This window comes from Hetaerina americana, unplaced genomic scaffold, assembly GCF_022747635.1.
Source record: "Hetaerina americana unplaced genomic scaffold, ioHetAmer1.1.p SCAF_31, whole genome shotgun sequence".
Lineage (NCBI taxonomy): Eukaryota > Metazoa > Arthropoda > Insecta > Odonata > Calopterygidae > Hetaerina > Hetaerina americana.
This window is the reverse complement of record NW_027286886.1, coordinates 4663780-4687266: the sequence shown is the minus strand read 5'-3', so window position 1 is coordinate 4687266 and position 23487 is coordinate 4663780. Positions and strand designations below refer to the sequence as shown.

The 23487-nt window shown below is 41.1% G+C and overlaps 1 protein-coding gene across 1 annotated transcript in view; it reads right to left on the bottom strand.

Moving 5' to 3' along the window:
* Eaat1 (Excitatory amino acid transporter 1) overlaps nucleotides 1-23487 on the bottom strand; it is a 214814-nt gene that overhangs the window by 141223 nt on the left and 50104 nt on the right. The window contains exon 2 of the mRNA XM_071589013.1: nucleotides 9660-10302. Coding sequence (XP_071445114.1) covers nucleotides 9660-10096 — 437 coding nt within the window. The 5' untranslated portion in view covers nucleotides 10097-10302. The remainder of the gene's footprint in view (nucleotides 1-9659; nucleotides 10303-23487) is intronic.

The following is a 23487-nucleotide window of genomic DNA, read 5'->3' as shown; positions in this document are numbered from 1 at the left end:
ACCTACGGAAAGGAGCATTTACCTTCGCTTTACCTAAATAAATTTTCCACCTAGAAATTTCACATGCGCTTCCTTATTCATGGTTGAAGAGCACTCAATACATAAAGTGCATACTGTCCATGAATTAGGTTTGATATGTTGATGACTCCGCGAGAAAACGTTTGCGGCAAGCAATTCATAACATAGCTATGCATTTCTGCCGGAATGTGTGAAACGCATTGTTGGGAACTATATCGCTGAATTAGTGAGAGATGGACTATATTTGCAACTGGTTTGGCCTCACATCGAATATGCGGCTCGCATATGGGTTTCATCCCATAAATATGTATTTTAAATTGAAAAAAAACTGCAGGGGAAATAATCTCGATTAATGAAATACTGCCACAGAAATCGTGACTCAGTAACTACAGAGTGACTTTGAATGAGAAATCATTGAGGCTTAATGACCCCACGCTAAGGAAAACTTTCAACAAAGGCGCCAATGGTGAGTATTTACTTACAAATATAGAGAATAAGGCATTGTGTTTTCACGTAGAAATTTCTGGAAAAATTAAAGATAGAGTGCTGAGAGGACACATTTAATGATTAATCTTTATTTCTCTACCAATTCCTGACCACGCTACAAAAATGGGAGAGAATAGGAACGCCTATGCTCTTTTTTCCACAATCTCAAGATAATTAGCTACGAAAAGGCGTTAGCATTGAAAATTTAGATCTCTTAAAGTAAGGCCTTAACACCACTGAGCTACAAGATGATCATAAAAATAGACACGGCAACTGCATACATTTCTGTCAATCGTGCGAGGTGTTGCCGATTTTATTTGTAGTTGTAAAAAAATGCTCTCTTTATTCTGAATGCTCATTTGTGAAACCTGAGGACCCTGGATCCTGGAAATGGACAAACGCGAAAGACAAACGTTTTTCACAGGAAGGCAAAGGAACACAAAAAGAAGAAAAATGTATATTATCAGTGGTCTCATGGTGTCTATGAAAGGAAAGGTCATAGAAACCTATGAATCATGGCTCACTTTTATCATGCTCGTCACTCAAAATCAATAAAATATCACATGAAGACAAAAATTATGCATATGGCGAGCTAATTGATTTCGGACACTTCGAACGAGCACAAAGATAAGACGAACTGAAAACTTCCAAAAATGTTGAAATTTGTCGAGAGATGGTGACCTGATACGATTTTAACGAATAACTCATCAACTAAACACAAATGTTCACTTGAATTGATCATCCAACGGTGTTTCATAATATACCCTGCAACATATCCAAAATTGCGACTTGCAAGGTATGACTTAGATCAATAAGAAATTCGGAAAGAGCTTCAGGGAAATTTCAATTTGAAATACTCTTTCCTAATCTTTTGATTCCAGTTATTTCCCTTTACAAAGCAGTGTATGTTATGTTTCTACAAAGATTCTAATAATAATTAACATCCTCATTAAAAATCCTAGAGAAATATCAACCAAACATAAAACAGGGTACAAACCCGTGTTCACCATGTCCAACCTTCTCTCGTCCGGCCAAATATTGAAAACAATGGCCTTCGTCTTGAAGAGTACATCAGTGTTTACGGAAAAATGCAACAACAGAAACGATTTCAACTATCAAGAGCTCTACCACCATCCGAAGAAAAAGTGCCGTAATTTTTCCTAAGAAGCAAGAAACTCCAACTGCAAAGGAAAATTAGGCGTGTCTTTACAATTACGCAATTGGTAGTATTTACAAGGTGAACGTGAGGATTAAAATCACTTTTCTTTCACATACTTCGTGTAAGGCATATTAGCAAAATTTTGCATCCCATGAAATATAATTTTTTACGGTAGAATAAGAATGAAAGTTTCTTGGAGATATACGTATATCATTACGTCATAATTTACCATTTCGTTTTTAGAATCAAGACTCTGATGTAGAGATAACAACAGTACTTAGTACTGGAATACTAGCACACTAAAATGCTGAAATCCCTTTCTCTTATTCATTATTGCGCTTCATCTGTTCCCTCAGGAATAAATCTGGTGCATCAGAGTTGGATCGGGACTGCTCTGATGGAAAAACTTTAATCAAGTCACTCCGGAAGAATCGCGAACGAGAAACCTAGTTTTGAGGGTAAAAATTGAACAAAGAGGCCGAAAGAAATCTAATTACTCTTTTCACTCACAGGAAGAAAAGTTTGATTCATGAATTAGAGAGGTTTTACGAGCTATATTCATGCTGGGAAATCAATTCTATCATTTTAATTTTGTGGAGGTATTTTTTCGCATCAAAAACGAAAAAGGAGACATAATTGGGTCGATGTCTTTGAGCTTGATGGTTCAAAAGGAGAATAGAGGAACTACAGCGTTGAACTACAAACACTCTAGAACATAACTGTGCACATATTTATTTGATTTTCCTCGCAACTGTTTACTATTACGATAGTGCTTTGGATTATTCAAGGACCTAATAGCATTTAGCGTTATTCTGCAAAAAACTACGCACTTGTTATCACGTTATCACCGTATCACGTTGTTTCATTCTTGAACACTTTCAAATTAACCACATTTAATGTTCCTAATTATACGCGGTATTTCTCCTCGAAGTAATATTAACCACATTTCCGAATGAATATACCCATTACCTCCTGGGGAAACACTTAACGGATCGATTCTATGCTCAAATACCACACGGGATGAGTTCAAAAATCCTGTGAAGAAATATTCCATATTTTTTTCAAATAATTACATGAATTAAGGTGCACTTCCATGAAGAGAGTTTTACGTGGATTAGGTATTTTGAAATGTTAGGCAATTGTGGATTGGACTAATAAGTTGACGAGTATTTCCATGTTGTGGTGAAACCAAAATGGCTCTCAAAATCTCAAAAAGAATCAAGCGCGTTTAACAACCAGCCTAGGGCGAGAAATGTTTGCATGCTTAATACGTTAATGGGCGCTTAGAGCAGTACTGCTCGGCTGTATCAACTTTAATTGGACGGAGTCATAACGGGAGATTTGAACATGACCGAAAACAGTATGTCATCTTTCACGGACTAAGTTCAATCGTAAGGGGGTTTAGAATCAGATGGACTACGCATCTACCACACTGGATCAAAGAAGACGTTGTAATCAATAAAATAAAGAGGAAATGTTTGGGAGAAAAAGCCATGGAAGCGTGTTTTCTTCAAGACAGCATCTATGATTGACTATTTTGGACAAGATACGCTCTGAAATAAACGGAGCATAAACGAAAATCGTCCGCCTTGTTGAATGTTATCATGGAGAAAGAGGTTTACTGTTGCAAAAAGTCATAGGACGGGTGCCACTTCATAGCGAATAGCGCAAAAGAAATCTAAACAAGTTAAAAAATTACACAAAAGTAGGAGGATAACGTAGAAATAATAACTCGAATCCCCCAAATGGGGATCAGTTAGGTAGAGCCAAAACGACAAGCCATGGGAATCATTTACTTAGCACTGTGACTCTAAAATAAACAATTACCTCATCAAATTCCAAAGAAACTGCGGGAGATGCCGCAACAGTAACTTTTAACGGAGTCATCCGCTAATGTGCATTTCAATGCAACAATTTCAGAGCGTAAAAATCATTCGCCTTGACTTGGTCCCAGTCAAGGCGAATGATTTTTACGCTCTGAAATTGTTGCATTGAATTACCTCATCGTCTACCTTTCCAGAATGAATGGCATATTTTCTCACCTAGCATCCAGAAAATTTTATATGAACCCCATAATTTCTCACTCTCTCACTGTATAAGAATGTTAAATGTTGTCGGTCTCGAATGCGGTGCACTCCTTATGTAGGTGTATCGTACTATAGGGATCTAAGTCTACTAGAAAAATGCTCTTCTTCAGTTTCATCTGAGAAGCTCCAAAAAAGGCTATAGCGTACAGGATCAGATACTTTTAAGAACAAAATATGATGAGATCTTATGCCCTGGGTCTTGCTTATATACTCTTATCATAGCATACACATATACATATTCCGAATTTTCGGTGGCACTGTCAACTTCCTCAAAGGAGAGAAGAAAGGAACCATTTCGGAATACGTGGAAGTTCTTTTTTTGTGTCTCTGTGGTTTGTTCGCAAGTACTATCATGGTGTACATTATTATTCACATCTGTCTACCGGTTAAGGTAGGTTTTTGGATGGACACAACCAAATTAATATTTTGTGACTCCTAACAAAACACAAAATCCAGCATCCTACTCTACATCAGGTCCCTCTTCATCTCTGAGTACTTCCTTCCTCCCTTCATCCCGTCAAACATCCCTATCCTGTTCCTGCGCTTTCCTCGTTTGCTTAGCATTCTCCCCTCTATTACAGTCTTCAACATCCCACTGCCGATCAATACGCCCTTCATCTATTTTTCCTGCCTCCATAGGATTTCTCCCGACAAACCAACTCTTCGCCCACCATACCAATTACTTCATCATTTGTTTTCCTTTTGGTCCATTTCACCTTCTCTATTCTTCTCCACACCCACATTTCAAAAGCTTCCAATCTACGTCTATCCTGCTGCTTCAATTACCACGTTTCCGCGCCGTACATAGCTATGCCTAATATCAAAGTTTTTACGAGTTTTTCTTAATATCCTTACTCAACGTCCCTGTCATCAACTCCCTTCTCCTTGTGAAATCCTCTTTGCCCAGCCCAATTCTTCTCCTTACGTCCCTACTACTTTGACCGAGTTGGTCCAAAACTCTTCCGAGATACATAGACTGTTCAACCTGCTCTATTTTTTGCCCTCCTATTTTAACGTTTAGCCTGGCCTTCCTCCTTCTAGGTAATTGCATAACCTTTGTTTAGTTTATACTAATTCTCTTCCTGTATCTATCGCCCTGAATTTCTAATTCACTAATTAATGCTTGGAACCCTTTGGCTGACTGACAAACTAAAACTTGATCATCAGTATACCTGACTGATTTTACGAATTCCCCGCCGACTTTCATTCCTACCTCCAGGTCTTCCCATGCCTATTTAATTATATCCTCCACATATACGTTGAACAGCACAGGTGATAATGAGCAACCCTGCCTCAGACCCCCTCCTGACACTGCACATCCAGGCTCCCCGTTGACCACTCGCACCTGAGCGGTCTGAGATATCTACAGGCTGCGGATTAGCGGATCAGTCCATATAGCATCATCCTCCCACGTTTTCCTAAACCCTTCAGTAGCTCCGCAGGAACGTTATCCCACCCCACGATCTTATTTAGTTTCATCTCCCTTACTACCCTTTATATCTCATCGTCGAGTATGCCTAGACCAAAGCTACTATATCTTCCTCAGCGTCACGTTCCTCTTCTATGTCTAACATTGTTGGTCTAAGGTCTTTACTGTACAGTTCTTCTATATATTTCTTCCATCTCTCTTGGATCTTTCCTGTGTCAACTATTATCTTACCCGCCTTTCTCATTCTCTCTAACTGTTAGTATAGATCTCCCTTTCTTACTTCCCGATAAAGATTTAACCTTGCTGTAGAGCGCACCAATTTTACCCTTCCTCTGCAAACTTTCCATATCCTCGCGCTTCGATTTCAAGCATGCTTCTTTTGCTTTATTTGTAACCCACCTCAATTCATTATTTAACTCTTTGTTTTTCCTGTTGCCTAACTCTGTATTTAAATGCTTCCATTTTCTTCTCTCGTCCATCTTTGCAATCATCTCATCCGTGATCCACGGTTTCCTTGTCATTTTTCCGTTAACGGTTCCTATAGTGTCATTTGCGGCTTTCGATATCCCTCTTGATACATTCCCCATTTTCTTCGATAGGAATCAGCTCTTCACAGTCCTCCAAGGTTTTCTCTACAGCCTGCTGGTACTCCTTCCTTGTCAATCCATTTAATGCTTCTACATTCCATTTCCTAACCCGCCGCCCCTGCTTTATTTTTTTGAAACGGACGCAGCATTTCATTACAACTAAATTGTGGTCCGAGTCCGCATCGCTCCCGGGAAGCTGTGCGAATTGTACACACTGTTTCAAAAGCTGTGTCTAACCAGAATATAATCTAACTGATACCTTTCTGAGTCACCTGGCATTTTTCAGGTATACCTGCGTCTTTTGTGGTGTCTAAACCAAGTGTTGGTGAAGACTAACCCCTGCCTCCTACAAAACTCAATTACTTTCTCCCCGCGGTCATTCTCCGTGCCTAAATCGTGGTCCCCCCACCTCATTACCATCTCTTCCTTCGCCCACCGTCGTATTCCAATTCCCCATCACTATCAAATGTTTCCCTGAAGGAAAACATGCGATTATGTCCTCTAAATGATCGTATATCCTATCGACCTCTTACTCCGTATGGGCGCTCGGTGGCATGTATACCTGAACAATGACCAAGTTTGTCGGTTCTGCTTTTATCGCTACTAGTAATATCCTCTCCGTTGCTAGTTCTATGTTGACTACGCCTCTTCCTACCTCTTTATTTAATATTATGGTAACCCCTCGTTGGCTGTCGTCCTCGCCGCTGTATATTATTCTATACTGATCACTGCAGTAATCCCCGCTATCCTTCCATCTCACCTGGCATAGACCTAAAATATCTATTTTTCCCCTTCGCATCTCTCGCTTAACATTCTCCAATTTCCCTGTCCTCATCATAGTCCTAACATTCCACGTTCCTATTCTAACTAATGTGGTCTTCTTCTCCTGCGTCTTCTGTCCTGCTGCTGCCGATTTTCCCCTGCAAGGGTTTCGTTGGATGACGACCGCGGAAGCCTTGCCTCCCCTGCTGCCGGGCACGACACACGGCCGATTGGGCCGAGCCCTGTAGTTGCCAGGACTCAAAATCTCTGTATTGTCCATCATTTAAATCTTGGGAATGATAATTGAGGTAGTTTCCCGTTGCCTTCCTCAATAGTGTTTTTAACGTGACACCATCACTCACTGGCCGCCCCACTGGGGTCAGACACCATTGCAGCCACCTCACTGAGGAACAGACGCTGCGTGGACTACCTTTTGTGTGGCTCCTAACCTTTGACCTATCTGGCATGGGTGGCCCTACCAGGAGCAATTATTATTACTCCCGTCAGCACAGCTCTAGGGGTCATCGTAACGCACAAGCCCTTCCACCACATCAAGGTTGTAGTCATTGAGAGGGGATTAATTACTGTGTTTATGGTTAGCATATTAGACCATACGTACCATTTTTTCGATGAGCTTTTCGAATTTATGACATTTCCCTTTCGGAAATGGCGAAAGTAAATTTTCACTAAATATTTGACTCAAGTTATGGCAAGGGGCGATGCGATGAGATTTGTTTACGAGATTTTATGAAGAGAACCCTTGTGACGGTAAAATTAAATTCAAAAGGGAAGGAGTTTCAATGACATCCACCCCACCCAACACCGGGCTGATGACCAATTGTTGAAGATGGAGTGAATCGAATAAAATTACCATGTCCTTATGTATTGACTGGGTTCAAAGCTAGCACTTTAGCTTTGAAGGGCGGCAACAACATTAATCAAGTTCCAAGTACAGATCATCCTATCGCTCATCACACACAGATGCCTGGCACCCCATACAGCCCAATACGACGCTTCCCCAGGGTTGAAAACATACTTATGATACCTCCCCGTTGTACCTGTCGTCGACCGGCGAAATCACATTCAGCCGATAAAGCATACGTGAACTATGAATGCTGATTTTTCAACGAATATGAGCCACTGGCAGTGAATCAAAAATTACAATTATCATTAGTTATCAGTTTACTGTTACTCATACGGTTTTTAGAACGCTCTGCCACAAAGAGCCCATTAAATGCACAGAGGAGGAAGAGATTGAGCCATTTCCTTCAGCAATGACTGAGTTTCTCAGCTCAATTGTACTCTGACATAACATTATACGGTGCGTAGTGGCAAGTGTGAATACACCAGTTCGATTTATCACCTGACTTCATCAGAGGGGTCTTCTCAAGTCATGATGGACACGGAAATATTTACATTTTGGAATATTTTACCCAAAAGAATGTGATATTTTGGTCAGCGGCCACCGATATTTTAGCTTCTGGAGAGCACCAGTCAGTCCAGTTCATTGATTTTACACTGGCGATAGAGGTCACCACAACTCCCTAGGAACTAAATGAATTCTTTTACCAAAAGAAAAAAACCTAAAATGTCACTAATTTCGTAACATTGTTTTTGTCGTAAAATTTAATAATTAGGCTATAATATTCCAATTCCATCGTAACATTTTGAGATATTGCATGCATATTTACTTTCTAGAACTGGCTTCATTTTTCATTGCATGATTTTAGTTTCAGTTCACTTTAATCTACTCACACCAAGCATACATGACTATGGGATCAAAGGGAGTCAATGATTTGTCTTCACCGACAGATTATGGGAAATAAAATCCCCGTTCTAAAAATGTAACACCAAAAATATTTTTTCATACAAAGCTCTTTGAATTGATCGAATTCCTTTTTGACAGTCCTAGTGGAGCTATTTGACCACCCAAAATTACGTCACGGAACCGAGTGAGCCACGATTTCACTTGCTTACAAATAAGTGAAACGAAAATTATCAAAGGTCACCTTTCAGTAATTTACCACGCTTGAAGTTTAACTAAAATATTGAAAGCAAATAAAAATAATAAATGAAATAACATGAGCGAGAAATCCATTTGAATTTATTTCAAGCGAGTGAAGTTAATTTCTCATAACTTTTAATTTCTCGAGAGAAAAATAATTCAACTATTATTATTATTATTAGGTAATCTACCGGTTAAGGTAGGTTTTTTGATGGACATAATTACTAATTAAATAATTTGTGACCCCTAGCAAAACTAAAGACTTCAACTATAAGAATCGAAATTCGAATCCAATATTTATAACGATGATAAAATTTTGAAATACTACAGAATTTTTATAGGGGCGTATTATTACTTAATCCCGTATTAATTCATCGATTTTACATCCATTTTTTGGTAGACAAGAAAGATTTTGAGCAAAGTTTGCCAATTGTTAGCTGATATGGTTATGATTCAATGGGTGGATTCAGGAATACAGAGGAGGAGAGGGCGCTGACTTTTCCTCCTAGTTCTTGTTATACTCTGGCTCATCCGTTCAACCGGCCCATCAAGTCTTAGATTTTTGTTGTTCTTCTAAAACAGAGCATTATGTGTACATCTCACGAATAAAAGAATTTACCAGGTTACCCGCCCAATGAATTGTAAATAAAGTGATCCGTCATCGAGTACAAAAGCTGCTATACTATAAAACCGGGGTGGGTCAAAAGTTCATCACGGCTTTGTCTCCCGTTGTTCACGATGCATTTAAGGTAAAGGACAATATAAACTAAATAATTAGAAATTACTAACAAAATATGCATTGACTAATACTGGCATCAGAATAAAGTTCTGAAATTTACGCGCATAGGGATATTTGAGTACTTCGGGAAAAAATGGGACTTTCTGTCGTGAACATGTATCCCGTCCCTAGTGAAAATCATTACGTGGAACAATTAAGTGCCTAAAATCATTAATAAACGACGGAAATGATGAATTGGTCAGCGTATTCTCAAAAAATGGTTCTCTAGCAAGGAATTAAAGCTTAAATACACCGGGAGAGGGCGAGGTAGGCGACGAGGAAAATAATGGAGACGGCGTGGGAGTACTAAACGCTATGAGCCAATGGCTCGCGGAGTGGATGTCTTACCTGACCAAATCCATCAACGTGTCCATGGTGGTGACGTTCCGGCTGGAACCTTGTGCCGCGATGGAGCTGGAGTCTCCCCGACCAGGATGGATCGAAATGACGAGGATGATGCCCTGAACGATGGCCATCACGGTGGTCACCAAGTAGTACGTTACGGCCCGAATGCCTATCTTGCCAGACAGCTTGAGGTCCAAGGAACCGATGGCGGATATCAAGGAGGACATGATGAGAGGAAGAATGAGGGATTTGAGCATCCGTAAGAAGAGCTCACCCACGTACTGGACGTACATGACCTCTCTGGGTTTCCACGCACCATGGCGCACTTTTCGAAGGACCACCCCGAGTGCCACACCGGCGAAGACGCCGAGGATGGTGCAGAATGTTAAAGCATTGTCCTTAAGGAATTTTTTCACACGTTCCCTGCCAGGCCTCGCCATGGTTGCTCCCTTGGGTTCGTTCACTGGTGAGTATACCGTCCTTAATGGAGAATGACTGTGGAATGGATTATTCAGGAGGCCACTGGTGTTCCCCTCCTCTCTCCCACCACCACAACCACTTCTCCCTCCTTACAACCCTACGTTCCGCACAGCCCCACCCTCTTCCGATCACTCTCCTTCTCTCTCTTCCTCTCTCCCGTCGAAACCTGCAAGAAAGATGGGAAGGTGGATATGAGACGCTAATGTTGGGCACAAAGATTCTCAATACAACGATGGAAAGTTACGATCATATATTTGAGCCAAACCCACATAAGGATAGAATGAAATAAAACATTCGGGCGGATTGGAGTGTAATCTTTAACGCCACGGCGACAGATTTACCGCCAACGCATTATTGATATGGGATTCACTTCGAAGAAACATCAAGTTCCTGGCGCCGCTGAAAGATTTTTCAGTCAGTTCGAGTAATTTCATCGTGAAATCTAAAGACATGAGATTTTATGAATTCGTACACACTGCAATCAAAATAAAAAATTAATTACAATTATATTGAAGGAAAAACTGAAATAATTTTTCTCAATAGATCACGGAAACAATTGAAGCTTCAATTCAACAAAAACTGAAGTGCTAGGAAGAACTTTGGAAGGTCCAATTTTTTCTAACACTTTTGGGTTTGAACCTGGGGGTGAGAATACACAATACCTCCCAGGAACTTCATGCGGTGACTGTATTCCAAGAGGGTGAAAAGTAATAGATACAGAAAAAGGAAGGGACGTGAATGAATGGTCATGCATTTAGATTAGATGGAAGCATTTCATGAAATTATTTGAATTGAATCGCAAATGTAGGGGGTTAATTGAAACTTTTGGCATAGATTACAGGAAAGATTGCTTAAAGAAAAGTTACAGTACCAATAATTACACACCAGGTCTGGGGTGAAATTAGCGTGTTTACATTTCGTGGCACGGACTCTTTCTTTTACAGAATCTCACTTTTGCTCTCTGGCCTTCTTGGGTTGTTCTTGTCCACTCGGGATCCCGTTATACCTTAGACTTTCAATCGAGTTCCTCGGGGGTCGAAGAACCAGAGCTGACCCAACCCCCATATTCTACGCAGGGCTCAACCCACAACCAAAGGGTTATAAAGAAGACGCGATTCCTACCATAGACTAACCCTGCCGATCTTTTCGAATATGGCATCATAATTCGTTCCTAGGGGATTAAATAATATTAAGTTGTAAAATAATCACTCCACAAGAGCGTCATAACTGAGAACTAAACTATCAACTTCTGATAGGAAATTAATTATCCAGCAAAAACACAATCGAGTCCTAGGAGAACGACACCGGAAAGTATTCATTGCATGGTTCGGAATGTATACACCTTTAAACAAACTGCGATTTATTGAGATTGAAGAAAAGCGCGGAAGCAAAACTGCAGTACACCCTTTAAAATTTCGATTAAATTGTCCTGAGACTTTCAGATTACCGACGGACAAAGTTTTCCTAATTAGGGAATGATTTGCATGAGAAAATGAATAAGAATTAATACGACACTAATTCGACTGATCTCGAGGGTATAGGAGTCACATAAGCAAATGATACTCAGTAAGTGCTGAGCATACTAGAGTATCCACATTTTTACTCAATGTTCCCCGCGTAAAACATTTAAAATATGCACATTCGTCTCCAATCATGAGTACGGTATTATTCCATGCTCAGAAACCTCCATTATGATTTATAGCACAGTTATCAATATAGTTCCACTATTATCTGCTTATCTGTTAGGGTGACTTCACTACCACACGAGGCCTCAAGAACTGACGTAATTACTATTGGATATTCTTTTTGAACCATTGGAAGTTGAACTGATAAGTACCGATTCATAGCAATTCGCGGATTATGCGACGAGTGATATTTCCTCCCTCACATTCCCACGGAATGAAACCAGCAGCAGTTCAAAATGCGATGAAAGCCACACTTTTGAAGTTAGAATAGCGGCAAATTTTCCATTTCAGTGCATTTGGCTCTTTTCTTCACGAGATATATTTATGCAGCCAATGATATTATGTTTTTCCTCCGTCACAACCTTTCCCGAATTGAAAAAATAAATCTTTTCCGACTCCTCGTTTATCCGAGTCTGTCTGAGCGTGATCATACGAATTTGACCCGAATTCAAATGGCAAAGATATCTCAACCATGCTATTTACTCCTAGAAGGGGAAATACCTATTTTACAGCGCTTATTTGAATAAAATTGTGAAACAGTACGAATTTATCCAGTAACATGGATCAAGAACTGATGAGAATATAAAATGATGTGAATACTCATTCGACTGGTACGAATGAAACACTTGGGAGTATAAGAGATAACATTTCCTTCACTACTATAAATTTGCTGAATTCTTCATCATCCTTATTTCCCTGCATATGAAGAAAATAATTCATATGATGGACAATAATATATTTTAACATTTCATCAAAAAGAAGCTATGATAACTGCCTCGTGGTGAGGCCAATTAAATTCTTTTAATTCAAGAAACCCCCTATTTGCAATCAGTGGTATTTCTTGAATCAGAAAATATGATAGTTTATGCGTGGTGAATTAATTCACAAGTGGTGCCACGCGTAGAGCCATCAATGCGGTCACTTGGAGCCTATATAGATTTGCCTCTTGCGGGAGCGATGCTTTTGCGTCACTCATATACGACACGATATATAATATACTATGGTAGACTAAATGCATCTGTGCCAACCAACTATAATGTCACCCAGCCATTATGGAACCAAGGGGATTTAAAGTGTATCACCCAATTTCCCCGAATAAAAATTTCCAATTTTTGCGAAATGGCTTACGCATTATGGTCAAACTTTAGATAGGAGCTCACTATGTATTTCTTAACCTAAACCCTATTTTCTCTCCATTAGAGCAGATATCATTGAAAATAGCAAAATCATGTTAGTATCAGCTATAAATTTAAATCAGTGCGCCACAGGATGTCTAATTTGGATAGCCTTCTGCCGAGGTACTTTTCTCCGTAACTACTCGATTACCCGTTTTGAGTTTAATTTAGTGGCGTATTAAGTGTTCCCAAGGCGTTGAAACAGGTGTCACCTATCGTTTAAGACAACGTAAATGTAACGCGTTACAGCAGGGCAAACCGTTTTTGGATCACCACCATATGTTGCCCCATCGTGATAATACGTTGATGGTGAGCAATAAGCAAGGGTTCTTTGAAGAGAAGAAATTTGATTAATTTCTACGGGGCATAATTCCATCTCTTCTTGCTACCCCGATATTTCTCGAGCCATTAAAGATGCTCCCATTACTGTTATTGTTTTATTCTACGCTTCGGGTTATGCGTCTCATAATGCTGAAGGTCATTCCTTATCACCATAATAAAACTTCCACTAATGTGCCTTATCATCCCCTCAATGGAAGTTTTCCTTATACACACCAAGACACCATGCATAACATTATTTCATCTTGACGTGCCTTCATGACCTATCTTCATCCATAATTCAACTTCCTTCGCCAAGTGCTACATGTAAATGAATACTTGTATTTGCACACTAGCACATGAAGAGTACTAAATATTCCACATTCCTTATGGAAATATGCTCATGGAATCAATAAGTTAAGGAACACATTGCGACAGTATAGTATTTGACGAGTCAACAATATACATGTTCTACCACGCTAATGAACGATAAATACTTCACGGGAGCTTTTGGATGCCAGATACATTCCTACGAACTACAATGTACCACTTTTAACTCTTGCTAGCCAATGCAATTATGTCCTATTTAATGGCTTTGAAAGGGATAGGCATACAGCTAAAATTTCCACCGAATAACATCCTACAAAGTCAACGTGAGAGGAAGAAGCATAGTAAAAACGTCCGCTCCAAACTTGAATTTTAATTTTTGTAATTTTCTAATAATGTATCCAATCGCTCACTTGCACCGTTTAAATTTACAACTGACGACATCAGGAAACAGAGAAACTCCAGGCATATGAATAAATATTTAACATTTTGCATCAATAGGCTTGCCACTACAAGCAAAGAATATTTATGGGAATAGAGTTTTTGACGAATGAAACCTGACATCCCTTATCCAGTCGCGCGCCATTCATGCAGACATAAATGCGCAGCTAAAACGTAGGTACACTTGCTCAAGAAGGGAAGTGGAAAGTTGCGTACATCTGGAGAATAAACGGCCGAAAAGGAAAAGGTTTTTTGCTTGGCGGTTCTTAGAAGTGCCACGTAAATTAGAAATCCATGGGTACAGAGTTAAATCCTTGGGAGGCTAACTAAAAACTAACTTTGGCCGAGGCACTAGTAATAAAAATACTGTCGCGGAAGTATTCATTAGTTTGAAAATCTAAACCCGCTGTTTTCAGATACTGTAAAGGTCATTTCTTTCGGTTTCGAGCATTGAGCAAAATATTTCCCAAAATTTCATGCAATGCGCTCGGTAAAGTCTTTTTAAATAAAAGGTAAAGTTTGCGGTGTAAAGGCTAGAGCCTTTACACCGCAAGTATTGTTGCATACGCATATACGGAAATTGCGCACAGCGAAGATTAAGATATGACATAGAAGTAAATAGATGATTTATGTCAAACGCTGCTCGGAGAGGAGATGCACAAGGAAATTGAGCAACAGCTATGACGTGGTCTTGGGAAATCTAAACAATTTTAGACTAAGGCTTTCCAAAATTATGTGGTTAATTTGAGGAGAAACCATAGTAAATGAAAGTAGTAAAGAAGTATAAATGAGCTTTTTTTGCATTTAGCTTCAACGAAATACATCATTTAAGCGTTTCTTCATCGCCGGTTACTTCTCCAATCGAGGAAATCTTTTGACACTTTGCAGAATTAAGTGTCATTGCCAATGTCCGCGTTCCGATTGAAAGTGATCAAACGAAGAAGTTAAAGGTACTGAGTTCCCACGCGTACGGCAATACCACGAAGAACACAGATAGCAACCAAAAAGCCATTTATCACTTTTTCAAAAAGCAGCTATCTATAAGTATCATTTTGTTATGTTATAAATATGCACTTTGAACTGTCCGGAAAGGCTTACCTAACAAGAGCACTCCTGAAAAATATTCGCAGCGCTCCGACGCCAACATGACGTTTTCTGTTACTTTTGTAACTTTGGATACATTGGAAACCCTTCCATCAAGCGAGACTCGGGATCTCCAACAGAAAGTTACATACCGCAAAACTGTGTAGTACGAAAAAATAAATGCACAATGCATTAACATCACCATTTACGCGCCTTCACCAAAAAAAGTGATGTCGATTCGTTGCTCTGTGATTTAGTCAAGTCCCATTTTTGACAAACAGTAAAAACAAGGGCCAAAGAAACTAAAATAACTGGCACCATACGCACAGATCGACAATCCGCCAAGCACAGACGGCTCATTGGATCTCAGGCAACTAGTGCCGCTGGTGGGTTGGTCCGGGTCATGGCCGACAGCTTGCACCAGGTGGTGCATTTATTGCGCAGGCAACGTATACCAAGCAGAAAATGTTCGACCACTCGAAGTCAAAGGGATTGTTTTGACGGCAGAGGCCACTAACGTATACGGAGTTTTTTTTTGCCCTTCCAACTTATTCATATAGATTTTAGTTGTTATTTCGATCTTGTAATCTAAACTCACCGAAAAAACTTGCCCGTAGCGGCCTGTGTGTCCAAATAATTACTCCTCGTGCCACTTTTGGTACGCGTAGGTTTGCCACCCCCACCCTAGGCCATTATTCGGTTTTCTTTGAGGTTCTCATGACCAGCAGATTCTACCCCTTAGATATTTTGAAATTGTTCTCCATATGTATCACCTGGTACCTTTTATAGATCTACACCAAACGACGGGCGCCGTTGCATGGGCATGTGGTGAGGGGTGTTTGGATATCAGCCTTTAATGTGAAAATATGTATCCACACATACATAAATATATATTTCACCAAAATAGTCCTCGGATCCTCCACTCTGAAACAACTCCAAAACGGCTAAACATGTCCTGCATCGTGATTCTCAATCGTTTCGTCCATATTAATAGGAATATAACTACCAAACTATTGATATGGCTTTTTCTTGGCAGGAGCATTTTAGGAAAGAGAAAAACTACCCAAGCCTTCCGAGTTTTCATGAATAGCAACCGGACCGTATAGCCTGATAATTTGAAGTAAAACACTGAGTGTATATTGTGATTTAAAATTTAAATCGCTACAGACTTATAAGTACTTGAATGACAATCACTACATTTCAGAGTAAGTCTAGTTTATGCAAATGATTGGACAAGTGATTTTAGCTCTACCGTTTGTACGGTAGAGCTAACAACAAAAACCAATTGATAATCATAATGATATCCTTTACTGACGATTATAATTTTTTCAAGAATTCACAATAATATTTTGGAAACGCTCTACTACTAAACCTAATACCAAAATGAATCATTGCAAATACATGCCTTTGTTTTAAACTTGAGAATTAGAAAAATTAATTTTGAATATTAAATTGTGTAGCTTAATCATATCTTTCTGGGAAAAATTATTTAAATGGTATAGAGGTAATACAATTGTAATTAAATAAACTTTTTCTTGATAACTATCCAATCTAATTCTATTCAGCTTTATGCCATTACAACCGTAGTTATAAATGCAGATATTGTGGTTTTCTTGAGCATCCTCACAAATTCTAGCTTTTTCCATCAATATTTGCAGATGAAAAGTCAAAATAATAATCTTGGTCCTATTAAAATTTTTTTTGTTTACTTAGCCCTCCATTTAAAGTTTAAATTAAATACGCTTTGAACTGAATCTTAAACACAGAAATTTGTACTGAAGGAAGCGTGGCTGAAATTTAATCAAGTACCTATAATATTTTTCCTTTTTAGTCATCCTATTCTGGTTAGTAATGGTAGATTGATTTTGTAATCACGCTATGATTGAAACTAACGAAGTGGAAGCATTCATTAATCAGTTAATTTTGCCTGACGGAACTTAATGCTTATTACTCACGCTTCGGCGGACAACCTATAGGAGTTTCAAGTATCATAAAGGCCCATCCGTCAATTTTTGACGCGGCTTTTTCATTTGATTATTCTCTACTTTTAAAACGAAGGTTCGCTTAACCTGAGAATATGTGAATTCCGTAAGTTGAATTCGACGACACTTGTTGCATCACTTTGAGCAAATTTCAAATTAGAGGTCGTATGTTTCATCTTATTTTCCCCACTATAAATGGAGAATTTAGTTCAATGTGATAGCTTGCCAAAGACATCATAAAATCTGGAGGAATTCTTATAAGGTAAGTACTTAATTGAGGTCAATTAAAGAAACACGAGAAAAAATATCAATCTTTGACAACTATGCGACAATAGAGACTAAACATATTTCATTGCTGGCATATTTGTACCACTTCAAATTTAATTTTCACATACCGTTTTCTTCCCAATCTACAAAATTAAATGTCAAGCTTTGGCCAAATGAAAGAGCGAGCTGGGTTGATTCCCATGATACCAAAACCTAATGCTCGCCCATTTCGAAACAATGGATAATTTTTCAAAAATGAAGAAGACAGTTTTCCTTAGGGTTTGACAAAATGTACTACTGGATTTTCACAAATATGCACTAAATTAATCCCAAACAAATATATTGGTCAAGATTATACTATTGGATTTAGTCAAATTTGTTCAAATGAAGAAAATATTCTTTCTCAAAAAAAATATGCAGAAATTAAGAATCAGCTTACGGTTTCTACGAAATATTAGATATGTATGACAAGCCTTCTTTTATTTTCAACAAATATTCCGTCACAGTATTGCTTGGGGTATAGTATTCATTCATTGAAATAAAAGTTATTGTTTACGGAGGATGAGTGATTTAGAAAGATTCCCTTCAGTAAGAGCACTGAGTAATATAGTTATTTGATCCTCTCAATAGCCTTCACCAGCTTAAGCAATTGTGCAGGGCATTTGCGCTTCAATCTAAAATTGCTCAAATTACTTTGGTGAAAATGAACCACCTTCAGCAAGCGCTTCAAAGACTGGGCATCGGGAAGACTCGGAAGACGTCTTCAAAGACTGGGAAGACTTGTGATTGTACCTTTGAAATTATTTTATAATAAGTGTTTTTGGAGTCGTTTTTTAAAATAAAAATCAACTGGCGGGAGCAATAACATTAGAAAAAATCGAGAGATATTACTTTTTCATTGTTTTAGAATATGGTAATAACATTGATTAGATTACCCCCTAAGCTCTTCATTGTCTTTATTAATTTTATTGGGATGAAAAACACGAGCATCATGTGATTCTTCAAACGCCTCCAAGGGAACCTCTCGTTACACGTTGCCCACATGTCTAAGTAAGAGCATTAGAAAAAATAGAAACCTATCAAATTTGATTCTGAGGGAAATGTGGAAATCACTCGAGAGGTTTTTCTATGATGTAATCTTACTCATCATTTCTGCAGTTCAAATTGTAAACTATGTTCCGCGCAACAAGGACAACCATTTGAAGGAAAAAGTGACGTTCGCTGAAAACGTTCGCCAAAATTTCGAAGGTAAGAACCGAGTTGGGGGCGTGGTGATTGGTGAGCCGGATACGACTTACCGAAAGATGTAAACAAACACGCAAAGAGCAACGAAATGTGTGACGCGGTATTTAATTTATAGATAAATTTTCCCCGATACCGCGAGACAAGGGAGGCCGTGACTCTACTTGTTTTGAGGGCGCCAGGCTAGCCGCATGGCTAGCCGCAGAGTCACGCCGCTGGCTGTCACCTGGCCCATCACACTCCTCGTCCCAGGGGAGGGCTCGCTCACCTTTGATGTGCCCCGGGGTGGGCAGCGGCTCTTCAGCTGAAATCACGAGGGACGCAAGGAGGCGCATAAAAATGGACTACGACGAGTAAACTTCACAAGAACTATTTATTATCACAAGAAAAGGTGTGGGCGCTCCCAAGCAAACATGACGCGCGGTGCCGACGCCTGCTGGGCCACGATGTTGGGTGGCCGCTCTGCTGCAGCCGAAGATGGCCGCCTCGCTGTCGACTGCTGGCTCCCGATGTTCCGGTCGGGGCCTGCGGGGGGCCCACACGGCGAGGTCGGTTGCTGGCACGCGCACCCCCGGTGTTCGCAGGCTGTCGGTGACTCGACGATGATAGCACACGACCTTCTCTCTCGGACATCTCACAACGAACTCTCCTTACCACGTGTTGGCCGGCACTCTCCGCGCGCGGCGCGCCCCGCTCTTCTTTTTTTTCTTCCATACATTGTCGGCGCCAACAGATAGCGCCCCGCCATTCTACGGCTCGCGAGAGAGGCGCGCGTATTCGAACTGGGCAAGTGACGCTGCGCCAAGCACAACGTCACATACCCCCTCCCTAAGCCGGACACTCGTCCGAGTGGACCGCTTACAAACGAGCCTGCAACTGAAACCTATGAACACAATATAATAACAACAATTTCACAGATTTCTACCAGTAGTTCCCTCAGTTTTGAGATTCTGTCTTCAGCTATTGGATAGAAAATGGATAGCACAACTTTTTCTAATTTTAACCACATTCTCTATGAACATCAAGTAATACATTTGGTATGAACAAACTTTTGGCATGAATCTTTCATACATTCCAAGGGAATTTCTCACAAAATTTCAACAAAAGCATCACTCGCTCAGATAATTCACTCTATAAAAGGCAGTACCTCCTCGGCTCAAACACATCACACCTCGTTTGCAAACTTTCGTTCACCACAATTCAAGGGCTATGTGCCATAACAACAATAATGTCCGACAGAGATTTTCACATCATTGAAAAATAAATCGCTCACTTTGACACACAGACAAGATAACATGAGGCAAACACACAATGCTGACCTATTGCATAATACCAAAATTCATAAGGAATTTTTTTGAGAGTGTGCTCCGTGGGCTTGGCGCTCGGAGAACTCACCACTTTGACGAGTGGATCTTGGTGCTATATATCGTTTCAAGTCACCAATATCTACTTTCGCGTTTTGCTTATTGGAACGCGTTTCTACTATATAGACTGTTGGAGACAGTTTTTTTAGTATCGCGATTGGTCCTTCAAATTTAGGGGCTAGCTTGGCTGAAAACCTATCAATCCCACTGGACAGATGGTGGGTCCTACGCATTACTAGGTCTCCTACATTAAATTCGATGTTTCTTCTACCCTTATTATACGCTTGCGCCTGTTTTTTCTGAGCTTTCTCTATATTCTCGGCTACTAAATCTCGTAATAAGCCTAACCTATCGGCCCTCTTTTTCCACGCTTGTGGATCCAATCTGCTCTCTATGCCTTCCCCCTTCTCAAGCTCGCGCCGCAAACTCTTCACTGGCAGTGGATGCCTTCCGAAGTTCAAGTAGGCTGGCGAGATCTTAGTCGAGGCCTGCTTCGCGGTGTTGACTGCATGCCTTAGTTCGTGTAAATGCTGATCCCAGTCTCTATGGTCTTTTTCTACAAACATCGCGATGGCCGTCTTCAGCGTTCGATTGGATCTTTCCACTGGGTTTGCCTGAGCATGGTATGGAGGCGTTGTTGTATGCGTTATTCCATACTCTGCCAATGCTTCTCTTACGCATTTGTTATCAAACTCTTTTCCATTATCTGTCAAGAGATACTCCGGCGTTCCCCAGCGAAATAGGACAAGCTCCTCAAGTGCTTTAGCCACGTTGGCCCCCGTAGCAGCTCTGACCGCCTTTAGCTCCACCCATCTTGAAAATAAGTCCTGAAAGATTATTACGTACTTGTTCTTGGCTTTGCTAAGCGGAAACTCCATAAGATCTGCTGCTACGACGCTCCATGGTCTCTCTACCGTTCTTTTACCCAATAGTCCCTGAGGCGCTTGCTGCGACGTTTTGAACTGTTGACATTCCTGACATTGCCTCACAAAGTTGTGAATGTCGTGATAGGCCCCTCTCCAATAGTAATCTCGTACGACTCGATCGAACGTCTTTTCCACTCCGAGGTGGCCCGATGAAGGTTCACAATGGGCATCCCTTATGACCCGCTCTCGACATTCTTTTGGAAGCACGAGTTTCCAGCCCTCTTCACAATCAGCGATTGGATCGAGCAGCTCATCGTACTTGTAACGATACAAGTGGCCCGCTTCGACCTTCCAATTTTTATACCTCTCCGGATATTTGCTGACTTCCTCGACTCTGCGTTGGTAGTCCTCATCCTTTACTTCCGTAATTTCAGCGATCTTCTCTTCGCCAGAAAGTTGCTCGTACATACGAGATAGTGCATCAGGCAAATCATGGATTTTACCTCGACGATGCACCACCTCGAAGTCCCACTGCTGCAACTCCAGCGCCCATCTCGCGAGCCTACCCGTAGGTTCCTTGAGATTTCGCAGGTATTGGAGTGCGGAGTGGTCTGTGATCACGAGGAACTTGTAGCCCTCTAAATAAGGCCTTAGTTTTTTTGTGGCCCATAGAATAGCTAATAACTCTCTCTCTGTCGTCGTATAGTTTTTCTCAGCTGATGTGAGAACTCGGCTGACATAAACGATTGGATGTTCTCCGTCCTCATTCACTTGAGAAAGAACACCTCCAATTGCTTCACTACTCGCATCAGTTTGTACGATGAAGGGTTTAGAGAAGTCCGGCCTTGCCAAGACCGGGGCTTCCGTAATGGCCCTTTTGTATGTCTCAAACGCTTTCTGCTGTTCCTCTGTCCATTCCCACTCTTGACCTTTGTGCAATAACTTGACCAATGGAAGCTTGATTTCCGAATCGTCCTTTATGAACCGAGCGTACCATCCAATCATACCAAGAAATCGTCTTAGTTGTTTGAGGTTAGATGGTGCTGGATAATTCACGACTGGAGCTATCTTTTCCGGATCTGGTCTAAGTCCCTCTGCGTCTAACAGATATCCAAGATATGCAGCCCTGGTACAACAAAACTCGCTCTTCTCCTTATTGATTACTAGCCCTGCCGTCACACTCGCTAAACTCACTCTAGGCGTGGACTCCACGCCGACTCCCCCTCCCTGAACCGGACACAGCCTATCAGGTTTGTCCTCAATGGTTACAGGGTATGTCACACTCTCACTCGACTCATTCCTGCCCGTCCCTTTGTTGGAACACAACCGATCCAGAGTGAACAGTACTTGAGGCAATTTCTCATAATCGCTCTCCTGTTCTGATTTCCGGCCCGCGTGAAGCGACTGGGCAGAATCTACATTCCACGCATGTCTCGGCGGGCTTTGTGGCACCGACGAGATGCTCTGAGGCCTCTCACTCATTCTCTCACTCTCTGCTTGCTTTGGCGGCTGGAGACAGGCTGGCCTGTTCGATCCTACCAAAGACTTGACCCTTTCGCTTTCTCCCGACCTAACGGATTGGCAGAGCGGAGCTGACTCCGTCGACCAATGCTCCTTCTGCCCCATATGCGGTTGATTTGGTGGGCGGAGACGGGCTGACCCGCTCGGCTCGGCGAAATCAACGGCTGGACAGCAAATATCAGCTTTGCAGTGGAGGTCGGCCGTCCGTCTCGACTGCTCAGCTGGAGAGCTTTTCCTGATAGCTCCATTGCATTGGCCAGATAGATAGAGGTTGGCTGTCCACCTCGATCTGTAGATTTCTTCATCCTTGATCTTTGCCAACGCCTCAGATGGGTGGTGGATGTTGGCTGTCCAACTCGACCTAGGAGCAGATGTTTCATCTGGCCCATCTGAGTTTATCTCCCTTCCTTTCCCTATACAATCCTTTATTCCACTATTTACATCTCCCTTGATCGAATTTGGTTCGCAGAATTTGGCTGTCCAACTCGGCTTTTCCAAAATCGAATCACCATTTCCTAACCTAATCGACTTATTCCTATGATTACCTAGATCTAATTCAGCCGTTTCTTGTTCGACGGATTGGTTTGCGGGGAAGCCGCTTGGGCTAGGCGACTCCCCGCTTGTCCGTTTTCCTGCCGAGTAAACAGGTGTTTGCAATTAGGGCAATTAATTGCCAATAAGCCGACCTTGCCGCAAAGTTGGCACTTTTCTTGTGTCCTTCCAGGTCGACTGGGGCAATTGACACTGATATGCCCTCTTGCGCCACAGCTGAAACACTGGACTCTCGGGCACGCATTTGCCCTATGTCCCGACTCTCCGCAGGAATAACAAGCTCCGTCAAAGCCCGGTCCCTGGTCTCTCGCCTGTGAAGGCCTAGACCACGTAGGTCTCGTTATGGCCCTTCCTAACTCATAGCTGATGCTCTGTCTATGTCCATCGTCCCCTGATGCATCGTCCGAGTCATCACTGCTGTCAGTAGATAACGACCCGCTCGTTACCTCCGACTCTGAAGAAGATGACGAAGTGGATGTTATTTCCCTCCGATACTTTTTCTTGGAACCCTTTCTCAAGTTCACTTCC